The sequence below is a fragment of the Phyllostomus hastatus genome, unplaced genomic scaffold, assembly GCF_019186645.2.
Source record: "Phyllostomus hastatus isolate PE091 unplaced genomic scaffold, TTU_PhHast_1.1 phas_contig_38, whole genome shotgun sequence".
NCBI lineage: Eukaryota > Metazoa > Chordata > Mammalia > Chiroptera > Phyllostomidae > Phyllostomus > Phyllostomus hastatus.
In genome coordinates, this window is record NW_025333869.1 from 19,317,081 (window position 1) to 19,328,358 (window position 11,278).

An 11,278-nucleotide genomic window follows, 5' to 3' on the forward strand; every position below is an offset into this window, starting at 1 on the left:
GAAATGCATTGTGCAAAACTGCTGGAAGCCATATCACTGTGGGACCTTCCGGCTCACTGATAATGAAGACAACCCTACTTGCCCACTCTGCTCGCACCCTCCCCAAACTGATCCACTTCCCCCAATAGAATGATTGGTATCACACCTTACCACAGCTGCCTGCTCTTCCCACCTCTGTTCCTCTCCTCTTTCATGGCCCCAAGTGAGCCCCGTTCCTGTGTCCAGACCCAATCATGTGTCTTGCCTCAGCCGTTCTCTCAAAAGCCAGCCAATACCCAACCCTCCTACACAGATCCTCTCGCCTCTGGGTCCCTACAACATAATTTAACACAATTACACACTTTGTTTCTTCATGGTAAGCAGAAGCCAGGCTATGAGACTTGGTTGATAAACCCACTCTGAACTTTAAGGGGAGGGACTGCTTCTTGATCCAGGTCCCAGAGCAGGAACTCACACACAGCTAGGTAAATGAGGGATTCTTCTGGCCATGTAATAACTTGTCCAGTAATTTCCTGGCAACAGACACCTTGCTGATAACATAGTACATACACAGCTCATGAGTCTTATGTATTTTATGTCCTGCAGAAAACAGGTACTCAATATCTGAGTGCATGAATATATGCATAACACTCACCTTACAAATTGTGTTCCAATCTCGGCCCCATCACTTAGTTGGGTAAGTTATGTAACTGTTCTAAGCTCTCTCCAACATGAGTACAGTTAAGACCTGACTCTTAGGGTTACTGTGCAAATTAGGAGACGTATTTAAGATGTTGCTTTCAAGGAGAGCCTGAAATAATCAAACTGCCAGCGAAAAGAGCTGCCTGGGCACACGAAGCTACAAAATTCAGGAGTGTAGTTTTAAGGCAAGCTGTAAAGCACCCACTATTCACTGGGCTGTTTAAAGCTGCCCTTTTCAGAACCACCTCTAGCTTTTCTCACCACTCTCCACAGATACTTGCTCCCTCTCAGTGGCTCAGCCCCCAACAAGTACCAAGTTGTAGGAGTGGATGTGCTCTCCCTGTTGACTCTGATTAGTGAAGTCAAACTTGAATTTTTATGGAGGCTCTTTCAAAGCCCGTTGACAGCAGTAGTGTGGTGTGATTACTGTCAGGGCCAACAAAGTGCTGAATCTCCAAGAGCCCAGAAGTTCAATAGCACAATTGTCCACAATTCAGATAATTCCTGCAAGTCCCTGCTTCCTGTCAGTTGCCCAGCAGTTCAGTTTCCAAACTGTTCTCAAAGATGCATCATGAGCATCAAAACAGCCTTGAGTTGGGGAAGCAGAGCAAAATACCCTTTGAACCCCAATTTAAAGAGAAGTTAACCTGAGCAGGGGACCGAGTGACTTACCCACACTCAGCTGGAATAGATGGAATAAGCACGCAGGAGTATGCAGAAGGGACACAAGACGAGCAAACAGGCTAGCTGCAAACACCTACCTATCCTGATGCTTGTAGCCAGACCTCTAAACCTTACCATCATCCTCTGGTATTTCAAGAGTCTAAAAATCTGTACCTTCATGTAAAATGTTTCAAAATGCTCTGCCTGTCCAACAAAGCCTACTGATGAAGACTGCCAGTTTGTGACTTCCACAATCTCAGCCCAAGCAGCTCCCTAGAAAAACAGGCCCTACCAGAATTAATCACGATTCCCTTCTCCAGAGACTAAGGCTACAAACCGCCTCCCCCCTCCCCTGCCAAAACCAACCACACATTTAGAATGGAAGGGCAGATAAAGTACTTCCCAGATAAGGTCAAGTTAAAGGAATTCATCATCACCAAACCCTTATTATATGAAATGTCAAAGGGACTTATCTAAAAAAAAGAAAACATGTACAGTAAAATGACAGCAAACTCACAATTATTAACCACACCTAAAACAAAAACAAAAACTAGGCAAACAACTAGAACAGGAACAGAATCACAGAAATGCAGATCACACGGAGGATTAGCAACAGGGGAGTGGGAGAAGGGGGGGAATAGTATAGAATATAAGTAGCAGAGATGGTAGGTAGCAGAGAAAATAGACGGGGAGGGTAAGAATAATATGGGAAATGTAGAAGCCAAGAACTTGTATGACACATGGACATGAACTTAAAGGGGGGAATATGGGGGGGGGGGCACGGTGGAGGGGAGTGAAGGAGGTAAATGGGACAACTGTAAAAACATAATCAATAAAATATATTTTTAAAAACCCACCCACACAAACTCTGCATCTTGAGACTTTTAAAAAGATTTACTTTCATGGGGGTGGGCTGGGATGGGAATAAAAGACAGAAGACTGTACTTGAACAATGAAAATTTTAAAAATCTGACAGGCTAATATAAAACAAAACCAAAATAGTAAAAACAAATGAAAAAATTTACTTTCAGAGAGGGCAAGGGAGAAAACCACCCATTGTCCCTTGCACGAGCCCAAGAGACCTGGCCTGCAACCCAGGAACTGGGCCTGACTAGGAACTGAACCAGATTTAGCTTTGCAGGTTGATGCCCAACCCACTGAGCAAAGCCAGTTTGGACTACATCTTAAAACTTTGAGGACCACCTTTACCTCCATTCAGGCTCCCTGCAGCTGTCATATCAGTCCTTATGGTATCCCACTGTGAAAACTACCCACACCTTCAGTTTTTGATGTATCACTTCCATTAGACCTGCTCCTTTATAACCACCTACTCCTGGGACCACGCCCCTCCCACCCCTACTTTCAGCTTCACCCCCTGCCCTGCATCCAGCCAGCCCAAATATAACCTCTCCCAACATCTTCCCAGTCTTGCCCCTGCATACTGACCAGTCCTCCACTCCCAAAGCCCAGCTCAATCACAGCTAACTCCAACCCTTACTGCAACATTTGCCATCAGGTATTAATGACCCATCCTCCATGCACTGTTCCTTTAAATATGCCACTCACCTCAAATCCCCTACTCCTCACCTATATGGATGCAAACTGAAGCTTACAGGCTTAACGCCCCTACTCCTCCTTTCTCCCTACTAACCATCTAACTCCTGAGTCCTAGCAAGGGACCCAACAGGCCAAAGGCCCCACAAACCTAGGTATGCAGTCTCAACACAAGCAGAGCAACTATACCAACACCTGCCCCTCCAACCAGGACCCTCACGTATGCACACTCTACCCACTAGTCTAGCTCCATCTTGTCAAGGCGTCTCCCCATTCACTCCTGCACATCTGATATGCCTTCTGTCACAATTCCTCCTTTTTTCCTGGATCCCCTTTACCCAATCAACCAGGTCTTTTCAAATCCTGTACTGCTTCCTCAGGTTTCCCTGGAGCTTTTCATCCTCTACCATGGTTCCCAATAGCATTTGTAAACTTGACTCCCAAATGGACCCACCCAAAGTGCAAGCCTATCATACATTAATTTCAGGAAAAAATAAAATGGCATCCCAAACCCCTAAGCCACTAACCCTTTTCTCCCCTCACACCCACTTTTTCTACCTCTCAAAAGGCACCTCAACCCACACAGTAACCCTAAAACAACCCCTCCTCAAATCTCCTAACCCCACACAACTAACCAAAAACTCAAAGTTCAAGACGACAACCCTACTGGCTGCAAAAGCCATGAGAATCAGTGTTCTGGGGGAAAAAGAAAAGCAGCACTAGGTAACACTCCATGTTTCATAAAAAGTATGCATCATCAGATTTAACAATTACACACAACACACAAATTTTCATTACACAAGAGCCTCTTTCAAATCCCAAACATAAACCTACAATACACAAATGCCAATTCTGATAGATCCTATTCAGAACAAGTGAAAATGTGACCTACAGATTTGGGGGGAGGGGGAGGCCAGTAAATAATGTTTTGGTAACAAGAACAAAGTGGAGTTCTACAAAGACCAAAATAGAATTTTAAGTGTCTCTCTCAGAGACAAACTACACTGAGGGCTAATATTAACATGAGCACTCCAGACTGGCTCCATATGCTCCCGTGTTGCCCATACTCTACACGTGACATGTTTGTGTCATGAAATGAACGGATAAACACCACCCCATCACACCAAGTGTTCAGTGAATGCTTAATGGAACAGGTGAACTTGGACAGCAAACTAAGCCTGCTAAAACGGCACACTAATTACATTCCCAGTACACTTCAAATATATTTCAAAGAACCAGACACATAAAAATTCTTAGTTTATTAATCTTCTCATGAAAAATCTGCACAATCACCACAGATAAAGTCACTGAAGAATCTTTACTCCTTCTGTGAATCAAAGAAAAAAAATTAGTTAGCAACTGAGGAACTGAACTTTAAAAATTAAAGTTCAAAGTCTAACAAACTCCAAAATTCACGACACCCATGCAGAACAAATATTAGTAACCTAGAATTATGTTAGGTTTGTATGATTGCAACACAATGTAAGCATCAACAAATAAAGCTTTCAAGTTAGGAATAAAACAAAAAAGTGAGTTAAATATTACTGTATTTTAAAAACAAACCATGTCACTATTAGAGCATTTAATAGGCTACAACTCCTGAGAGCATTTGTAAGTCTACTTTCTTAATCTATTTCACATGCTTTACTTTTAAATTACTGTGTCAGTAAACCAAGTCTAGTGATCTAAATGAAAAGCTTGAATTATACCTGTTGACCAATCTCCAGCTCACTGAATTAGTGGCAGGGAAAGGAGAAGGGAAAAGGGAAAAAAAACATTCATTAACAGTCCTTTTTAAACTCCAAAATAACTTGCATTTAAGTGCATGCAATCAGGTACCTTAAAGATGATCATTTTGTTCTTTGCAACTGTATAAACAACACTCTTTGGACACACTCATTGATATTATTACTCCCAATTTTGAGAATACCTTGCCTGGTTACTATGGTTCTTATGCAAACAAGGTGGCTGGCACAATGAGTTCACTATGAAAGGAGGTAAGTAATAATGACAATGGAAAGCCAGGCTGCCCCTGCCTACTTCTGGATGAAGTCAGCATACCTAGCCTTGGGCCCCCTGCTCTGCCCAGCAACATTGTGCTGGGCACACTTGCGCACTGACAGACTTGGTCATCATCCCAGGCCAAAGTCTAATTTAACTACAATATGAGAGCTCTAAATGATCAAACAAGTCTTTGATAACTCATCTCAGTTTAATACTTTAAAGGCCACCATTCACAGCCAACAAAAGCAGTGCAAATTAGTATTAAAAGAGAATTTAGCTAAATTAAAAATGCTTTAACTGTTCTTCAAACATTAAACTATTTATTCCTTAATTTTAAATAACTCTTATTGCACCCAAAAGGTAGAAGCAAATACTAATTCCAACATGTGAACAAAACTGAAATGAAAGGAACACTAATATGCCTGCCTTTTTTTAGCCAAAAAAATACAGCTCATCTATGCATTCACTTTGCAGTTGACTTTTCAGAGCAGTGCTAATGAAATGCACCAGAGCCAGTTTAAATATTAAGTGATGGCTCAGGTCTCCTCTCTGTACCTGTCACTACTGAGCAGTAACATGTGAGACTCAGGCTGAATGAAGAAAATAATGTGTTAAATATCCTTCAGCTATAGATCAGAAGGCACATATTGACCGAACCTTTTCTGCAACCTCCAGAACTTCTGTAAATAGATGTAAGCCTCATAAACAGGGAGTGTCTTTAAGCAGCAAGCAGTTCCTTGGGCAGTTTGTTACTATTAATTTCATGGCACTGAGAACTCAATGTGATTTGAGTTCTGGGCAGGCAGAACAGGTTTACTGCCCAGCCTGGCAGGAAATACCTGCCAGGGTCAGTGACCACCAGTTTCAAAACCCTACTATCCCCAGCCCAGGCTCAGCCCACATTATATATACTTGTGGGAAAAAATACATTTAACAACAGCTTTAATGTGAATATACAATTATACTGGAAAGTTTTCAATAAAGACAAACAGATGAAAAACTAGAGATCAGTAAAAACCAAATGAATGGTAGAGAGGGTAAAAGGCAGCTCTGAGTGGATGATCCCAGGACAGTGGCTTTGCTGTATTCCCTGGACCAGTTTATTACCGGACCTGCCCGAATGTGGAGCAATCTCCAGCCCCCAAAGAAAAGACTGCTCCTAAATGGGTGAGAGGGCCTCTCCAAAGCCCTGTGTTAACTAAAGCCATTTCCTGATTATGTAACCTTCTGGGACACAGCTTCCCAAGTAGAAGTTAAAAGGCCTACTTTGCAGGATATCCACCTTCCTCCACTAGGTCAATTTACAATCTAACATGCATGTTTGAGTTTCCAAAGTAAGTGTGATTACAAGTGTTTCTCCTTTGTTCACAATATGCTATTTTAAAACATAGCAGTGGTGTTGTAATAAATCATACTACAAAACTGTCGTTCAAAAGCCAACATGCAAAACATCAAAGCAAACTCAGTGAAGGTGATGCATCCCCACACCGTGCTCAGAGTCTCAGTACCTGCCAGACACTTCATTTCTGATGAACAAGAAATCCAAGAAAGTAGAGGAAAAAGGCAAAAAAAAAAAGTTCACACAACACTTGATTATTTGTTAATTTAACAACCTAACACTTAAATCAACTGTTTACTATTAGCTAGGCAAAGCTGGTAAAAAGCTGCTTATCATTAAAACCACTTCAGTCTTGGCTAACTGGAGAGGTAAACAATTGAGATTTCAACTGTCTCTCCAGCATGCCAGGAAAACATGGGCCACATTGATTCAGCTTTCTTAAACCAGTTGTCCATTTTAAAATTAGTTTCAGAAAACCAGATCTGCTCCCACAGTTAAGTCTATGCCAATCAGCAGTAAAATGAAAACCCTCACTGGGCTTGCAAGGCACCTACCAAGACAATCAGTGAACCGATGTGGCCCCCACATTGTGCTAATCTGTGAGCTGTAGCAAAGCTACTGTGGAAGAAGCTACTCTACTGAGGTGGTGTTAAGATACTACATTATGTAGCTTCTCAAAATACGTTACCTTCTGTGATCCAGAAGAAGTACAAGGGAAGAAACATTAAGAAAGGTTATTAAAAAAAAAATAAAACCCCTCTTTTCTAGAAAATAAAGACCTGCAGTTGACATTTCTGTAATTTCCCTGATGAACCATACCTTTTTGCCTGCGCCAACATTGGCCTTTGCAGTCCCCCTGACTTTCTTCATTCTGTTCTTGCGTTCCTTTCTCTGTTTTCTTGAGGTCTTCTTCTTCTCATATAGGCCATGCTGAAGGAAAAAGGAATATACACAGGTGACTTGCCAAACATTACCTACTAATGTGGTAGGGCAACAGATCAGCCTGGAGCTCAATAAATACGGCTCCTTATATTGGAACTTTTAAAATACATTTAGTACTTGAACAGAAAGGGTCATTCATTAAATTAAGGAACTGTGTACATCAGCACAAGAAACAAATGTTCATTCAACACTCCATGCATGGTAAATTTGGGAGACTGAGCTATTACTGGCCATCCTTGAACCTACAGCTCCCAAGGTTACCACATTTTGACTTCTCTCCAATGATCTCTTCTTAACCAAGGGTCACACTGCATCTCTAGATTTACTGCTCTCAGCTGACACAGAAGTCTTTACCAGGTGCTCTACCCACCCTTCATAGACAGGTGACTGATATCATCTACTCATCTTCACTCTGCCCACTTTTGCACTCACTGTTCCTGCTGCCTAAAGACTGCCTCCCCATCTCTGCAAGGACCTCGGCTTCAATGCCACCTCAACACCTCCCAGACCACCCAATTATAGAGTGCAGTGTCTATCTGCCACACCAAAGCGATTTCCCTCACAGCTCTTCTACAGGAAAATGTATCTAATGGCAGGGAGGAAAAGGGCTAGTGACAGATATAAATAACAATCCATTGGCTAATTTAGTTTACTGTCTAGAATGTAAACTCAGAAGCTTGCCAAGCCCACTACTGCAGTTTATTGTAGTTTACTCTAGTGCCTGGCATTCAAGAAATTATCACAAACCTTTGTGGTTCCTGACTACCTATGGGAGTTAAGTCCAAAAAACATTTGGTAACAAGGATCTCACTTTATTTGGTGCCAACCTACCTTTCCAAACTCATCGCTACTTCCAGTTCTAATCTCCTGCAATACTACCTTTTGTCTGCCCTTCTAGACCCAGGTCAAAAGCTGCAGACCCCACCTCTCCTAGTTCCTGTATCAAAAAACCTTTTCTTTTAATCCCTTACCAGTTCTTTAGGTCCCTCCCCATACAAAAACCATTTAAAAAACAAGTCTTCAGTAGCTCTTGAACAAAATAAGGATACCTACTCTTGCAAGTCTGTGTTTGGGTTCATTTTTCTTTGCATAATCCAAGGAATCATAAATCATGCCAAAGCCAGTTGTCTTGCCACCACCAAAATGGGTTCTGAATCCAAACACAAAGATGACATCTGGTGTGGTCTTATACATTTTGGCTAGTTTTTCCCGAATTTCTGTCTTGGGTACTGTTGCCTTGCCAGGGTGAAGGACATCAATGACCTAAAAGGAAATATCAAGTTTGGTATTTGTTAATATGAAACACATCTTTAAAAATGAAGAACAATTGCCTGGGCCAGTGTGCCTCGGCTGGAACCTTGTCCAGTAGACTCAAAAGTTGTGGGTTCGATTCTAGATCAGGGCACATACCCAGGGTGAGGGGCTGAACCCCACTGGGGCATATGTGAGAAAGCAGCCAATTCTATCAGTGTTTCCCTTTCTCCTTCCCTCTAAGAAAAGGCAATGAAAACACACACACAAAGTAGAGAACAAGTAAGCCAACTTTGATGTGTCCCTTCTTTACCATTTGTTTCCGCTGAAGTAGTCTGTTGGTCATGAACTTCCTGGTCCGAATAGTCACTGTGTCATTCTGAAAATATAAATAGTAGTTAGTGAATCTATTCAACCTTTTCTTGGTATTGCTGTGACTTCCCAAGTCCTAGAACTGCAATGTCCAAGTCAGTAGCCACTAACCACATGTGGATAACTAATAAAAATTAACTAATACTTAAAATGGAATTCCTCAGCTACCGGAGCCACATTTCAAATATTGAAGAGCCACATGGATTAGTAACAGGAAAACTTCAATACAAAGAAAAAAGGCACAAATTCCCATCTCCTCCTAACCCGCTTACAGTGCCTAACTCACAGGGCACACCTCACACACACACCAACTAAGTACCAAAAAAATGCAGTCAACGGCTTTGTATGAATCTATTTATACTACTTCACTTTGTAATGGGAATCACCCTGGAGCATGGTATGTCAACCTCAGTACTATTGGTATTTTGGTCCAGAGACTTGTCCCCAGCCTTTTAAGATGTTTAGTTGCAACCTTGGCCTCCAAAATCACTAGATGCCAGAAGCAACCCCACTTTCCAGTTGTAACCAAGCGTTTGCATATTTTCATTGTCCCCTTTGGAGCAAAAAGTCACCTCCAGTTAAAAACAGCCTCTCTGGCGTAATACAAGCCTGTAAAGAGTCACAATACCGTGTTTATAGTACTGTACTAATCCTGTACTAATCTGACACAAACACTGCACTGACCTGCATGTAAACTACCCTTCCTGAACGACCAACTCTACAGCCCATATGGACTGCCTTCTGAATGGCCCAACAGCTCTTTTCCACAGTAACTACCAAGAGACATCGGTACTTAGAATGTTCACACTAAAAGGAAATTTTACCAAAAAGGTGGGAAGGCTTCACATGCCAAGGACTGACTGCCAGATTTCAATTTGTTTGAAAAAGCACATCAAACAGTTTGTCCACTTCAACGGTACATAGTTACAAATGTAGAGTCAGGAAAAAATGGGCCGCAACTGAGCGAACTGAGAAACTTGTGCTGAAACGTTCGAATGACCGGGCTTGGTAGTCACAACTTAAGGATGATGGGTTCTTTTTCTCGGGCATCAGTTTCCCCAAGGTATAACAAAAGGGTCCAATTAGCTGACAATATTCTAGCTTACACAGGGCAACGGCTGCACTCGCCGCAACTCGCCCGGGGTCTGCCAGCAACCTCTTCACTTCCAGGGCTGCCATCACCAGCGAACTGCCTGTCCCAAATTGCGACTGCAGGTGCGATGTCTTTCGCCCCAACCCTCTCAGCTCTACGAAGCCCACAAACTCAGCAGTCGTTTCCTCTCTCCGGGGGCTCTCAATTCTGACTACCGGCATGCCGCGTCCGCAGCGCAGCCTGGAGATTCAAGCCGGAGGGGGCCCTCGGCCACCGGCCTCCGTCAGAAGCGGCCAGGGAAAAGCAACCAGGTTTCCGGCGGCAGTAGCGCAGACAGTGAAAGCGGGGGACCAAAGATGGCTCAGATATGCAGTGGATGACTGCACAGGTTTGGGAAACTCACCATGATGGCTGCCGATCTTCGTGCAGCAAGGGAGGAAAAGAGAACCACCTGAATCCGGCCAATCATATCAACGCATTCGAAAGGACCCCAAGTGCAGCCGGTGTGGGGCGTGGCCAGGCCCCGAGGCAGACCTCGCCAATGCCGGATTGAAAATGCCTAAAGCCCCGCCTCACCCACTTTTGGCCACGCCCCAGAGTTCTGGACTAGGCAATCCGGAGATGGAACAGTTAGGAGCTGACTAGGTTATGTAAGCACTTGTTCAATTTTAGTTCAATACGTTATCTAAGTTGTCCGTACTTAAAGTTTCTGTACAGTGAATTATAACTTAACTCCAACCATAGACAAACACCCAATGATTTCACGTATACGTGGAATCTAAAGAACAAAGTAAACAAGCAAATCAATTTGAAAGAGACTTAGACACAGAGAGCCGACTGATGGTTGCCAGAAGGGAGGGTGTTGGGATGATGGGTAAAAAATGTGAAAGTTCAAATTGGTTACAAAATAGTCACAGGAATGTAAAGTTCAGCATAGGGAATATAGTTAATAATATTGAAATAACTATGTATGGTGCCAGGAAGTTATTTGAATTATCAGTGGGACCACTTTATAAATTATATAACTGTTCACCACTATGCTGCACACCGGAAACAAATATAAAATATTGAATGCCAACTGTAATTGAAAAATGAAGTTTAAAAATATTAAATGAAAAGAAAAAATCACGTCAGCTAGTTAGAAATTGGTAAAGATGGAACACACAGTAGGAGTCCCTACTGATCAGCCTCCTCATTTGACAACTAAAGAAACTTCAGAAACTCTGACTGAAAATCTTTGCTATGTCAAGTGCACAAACTGTTTTGATTTATTGCTAATTTGTATTTTCTGAGATTCTCTGATGATTTTTCAGACTAAAAATGAATAGTTCTTCATCTTTTTGTGCAAATCTTAGTTCTTACAAAAAATTGAGCTTTTA

The 11,278-nt window shown here is 42.3% G+C and overlaps 1 protein-coding gene across 5 annotated transcripts; it reads right to left on the minus strand.

Annotated features, from left to right (window-relative positions):
• Positions 1-4,138: 4,138 nt before the first annotated feature.
• On the minus strand, positions 4,139-10,420 carry RPS24 (ribosomal protein S24). 5 transcript variants are annotated; one of them, XM_045842245.1, is made up of 8 exons: positions 10,303-10,420; positions 8,748-8,813; positions 8,237-8,446; positions 7,061-7,171; positions 6,930-6,932; positions 6,411-6,428; positions 4,608-4,629; positions 4,139-4,225 (listed from the first exon to the last, which is right to left on the minus strand). In XM_045842245.1, exons 1-6 carry the CDS (start codon positions 10,366-10,368, stop codon positions 6,423-6,425), a joined length of 462 nt encoding a protein of 153 aa, XP_045698201.1. In that variant the 5' UTR covers positions 10,369-10,420; the 3' UTR covers positions 4,139-4,225; positions 4,608-4,629; positions 6,411-6,422. The 5 variants fall into 5 exon arrangements, with proteins under 5 accessions (XP_045698201.1, XP_045698203.1, XP_045698202.1 ...); XM_045842247.1 differs by lacking the exon at positions 6,930-6,932; XM_045842246.1 differs by lacking the exon at positions 6,411-6,428.
• Between the last annotated feature and the right edge of the window lie 858 nt (positions 10,421-11,278).

What these genes read in the sequence shown, in the direction of transcription:
- RPS24 (XM_045842244.1), bottom strand. Translation starts at nt 10,368, where the DNA reads ATGATTGGCCGGATTCAGGTGGTTCTCTTTTCCTCCCTTGCTGCACGA. An exon ending in GAAGATCGGCAGCCATCATG is followed by an intron (nt 8,814 to 10,302) that starts GTGAGTTTCCCA and finishes TTATATTTTCAG; the next exon opens with AATGACACAGTGACTATTCG. An exon ending in TACTTCAGCGGAAACAAATG is followed by an intron (nt 8,447 to 8,747) that starts GTAAAGAAGGGA and finishes ATTTCCTTTTAG; the next exon opens with GTCATTGATGTCCTTCACCC.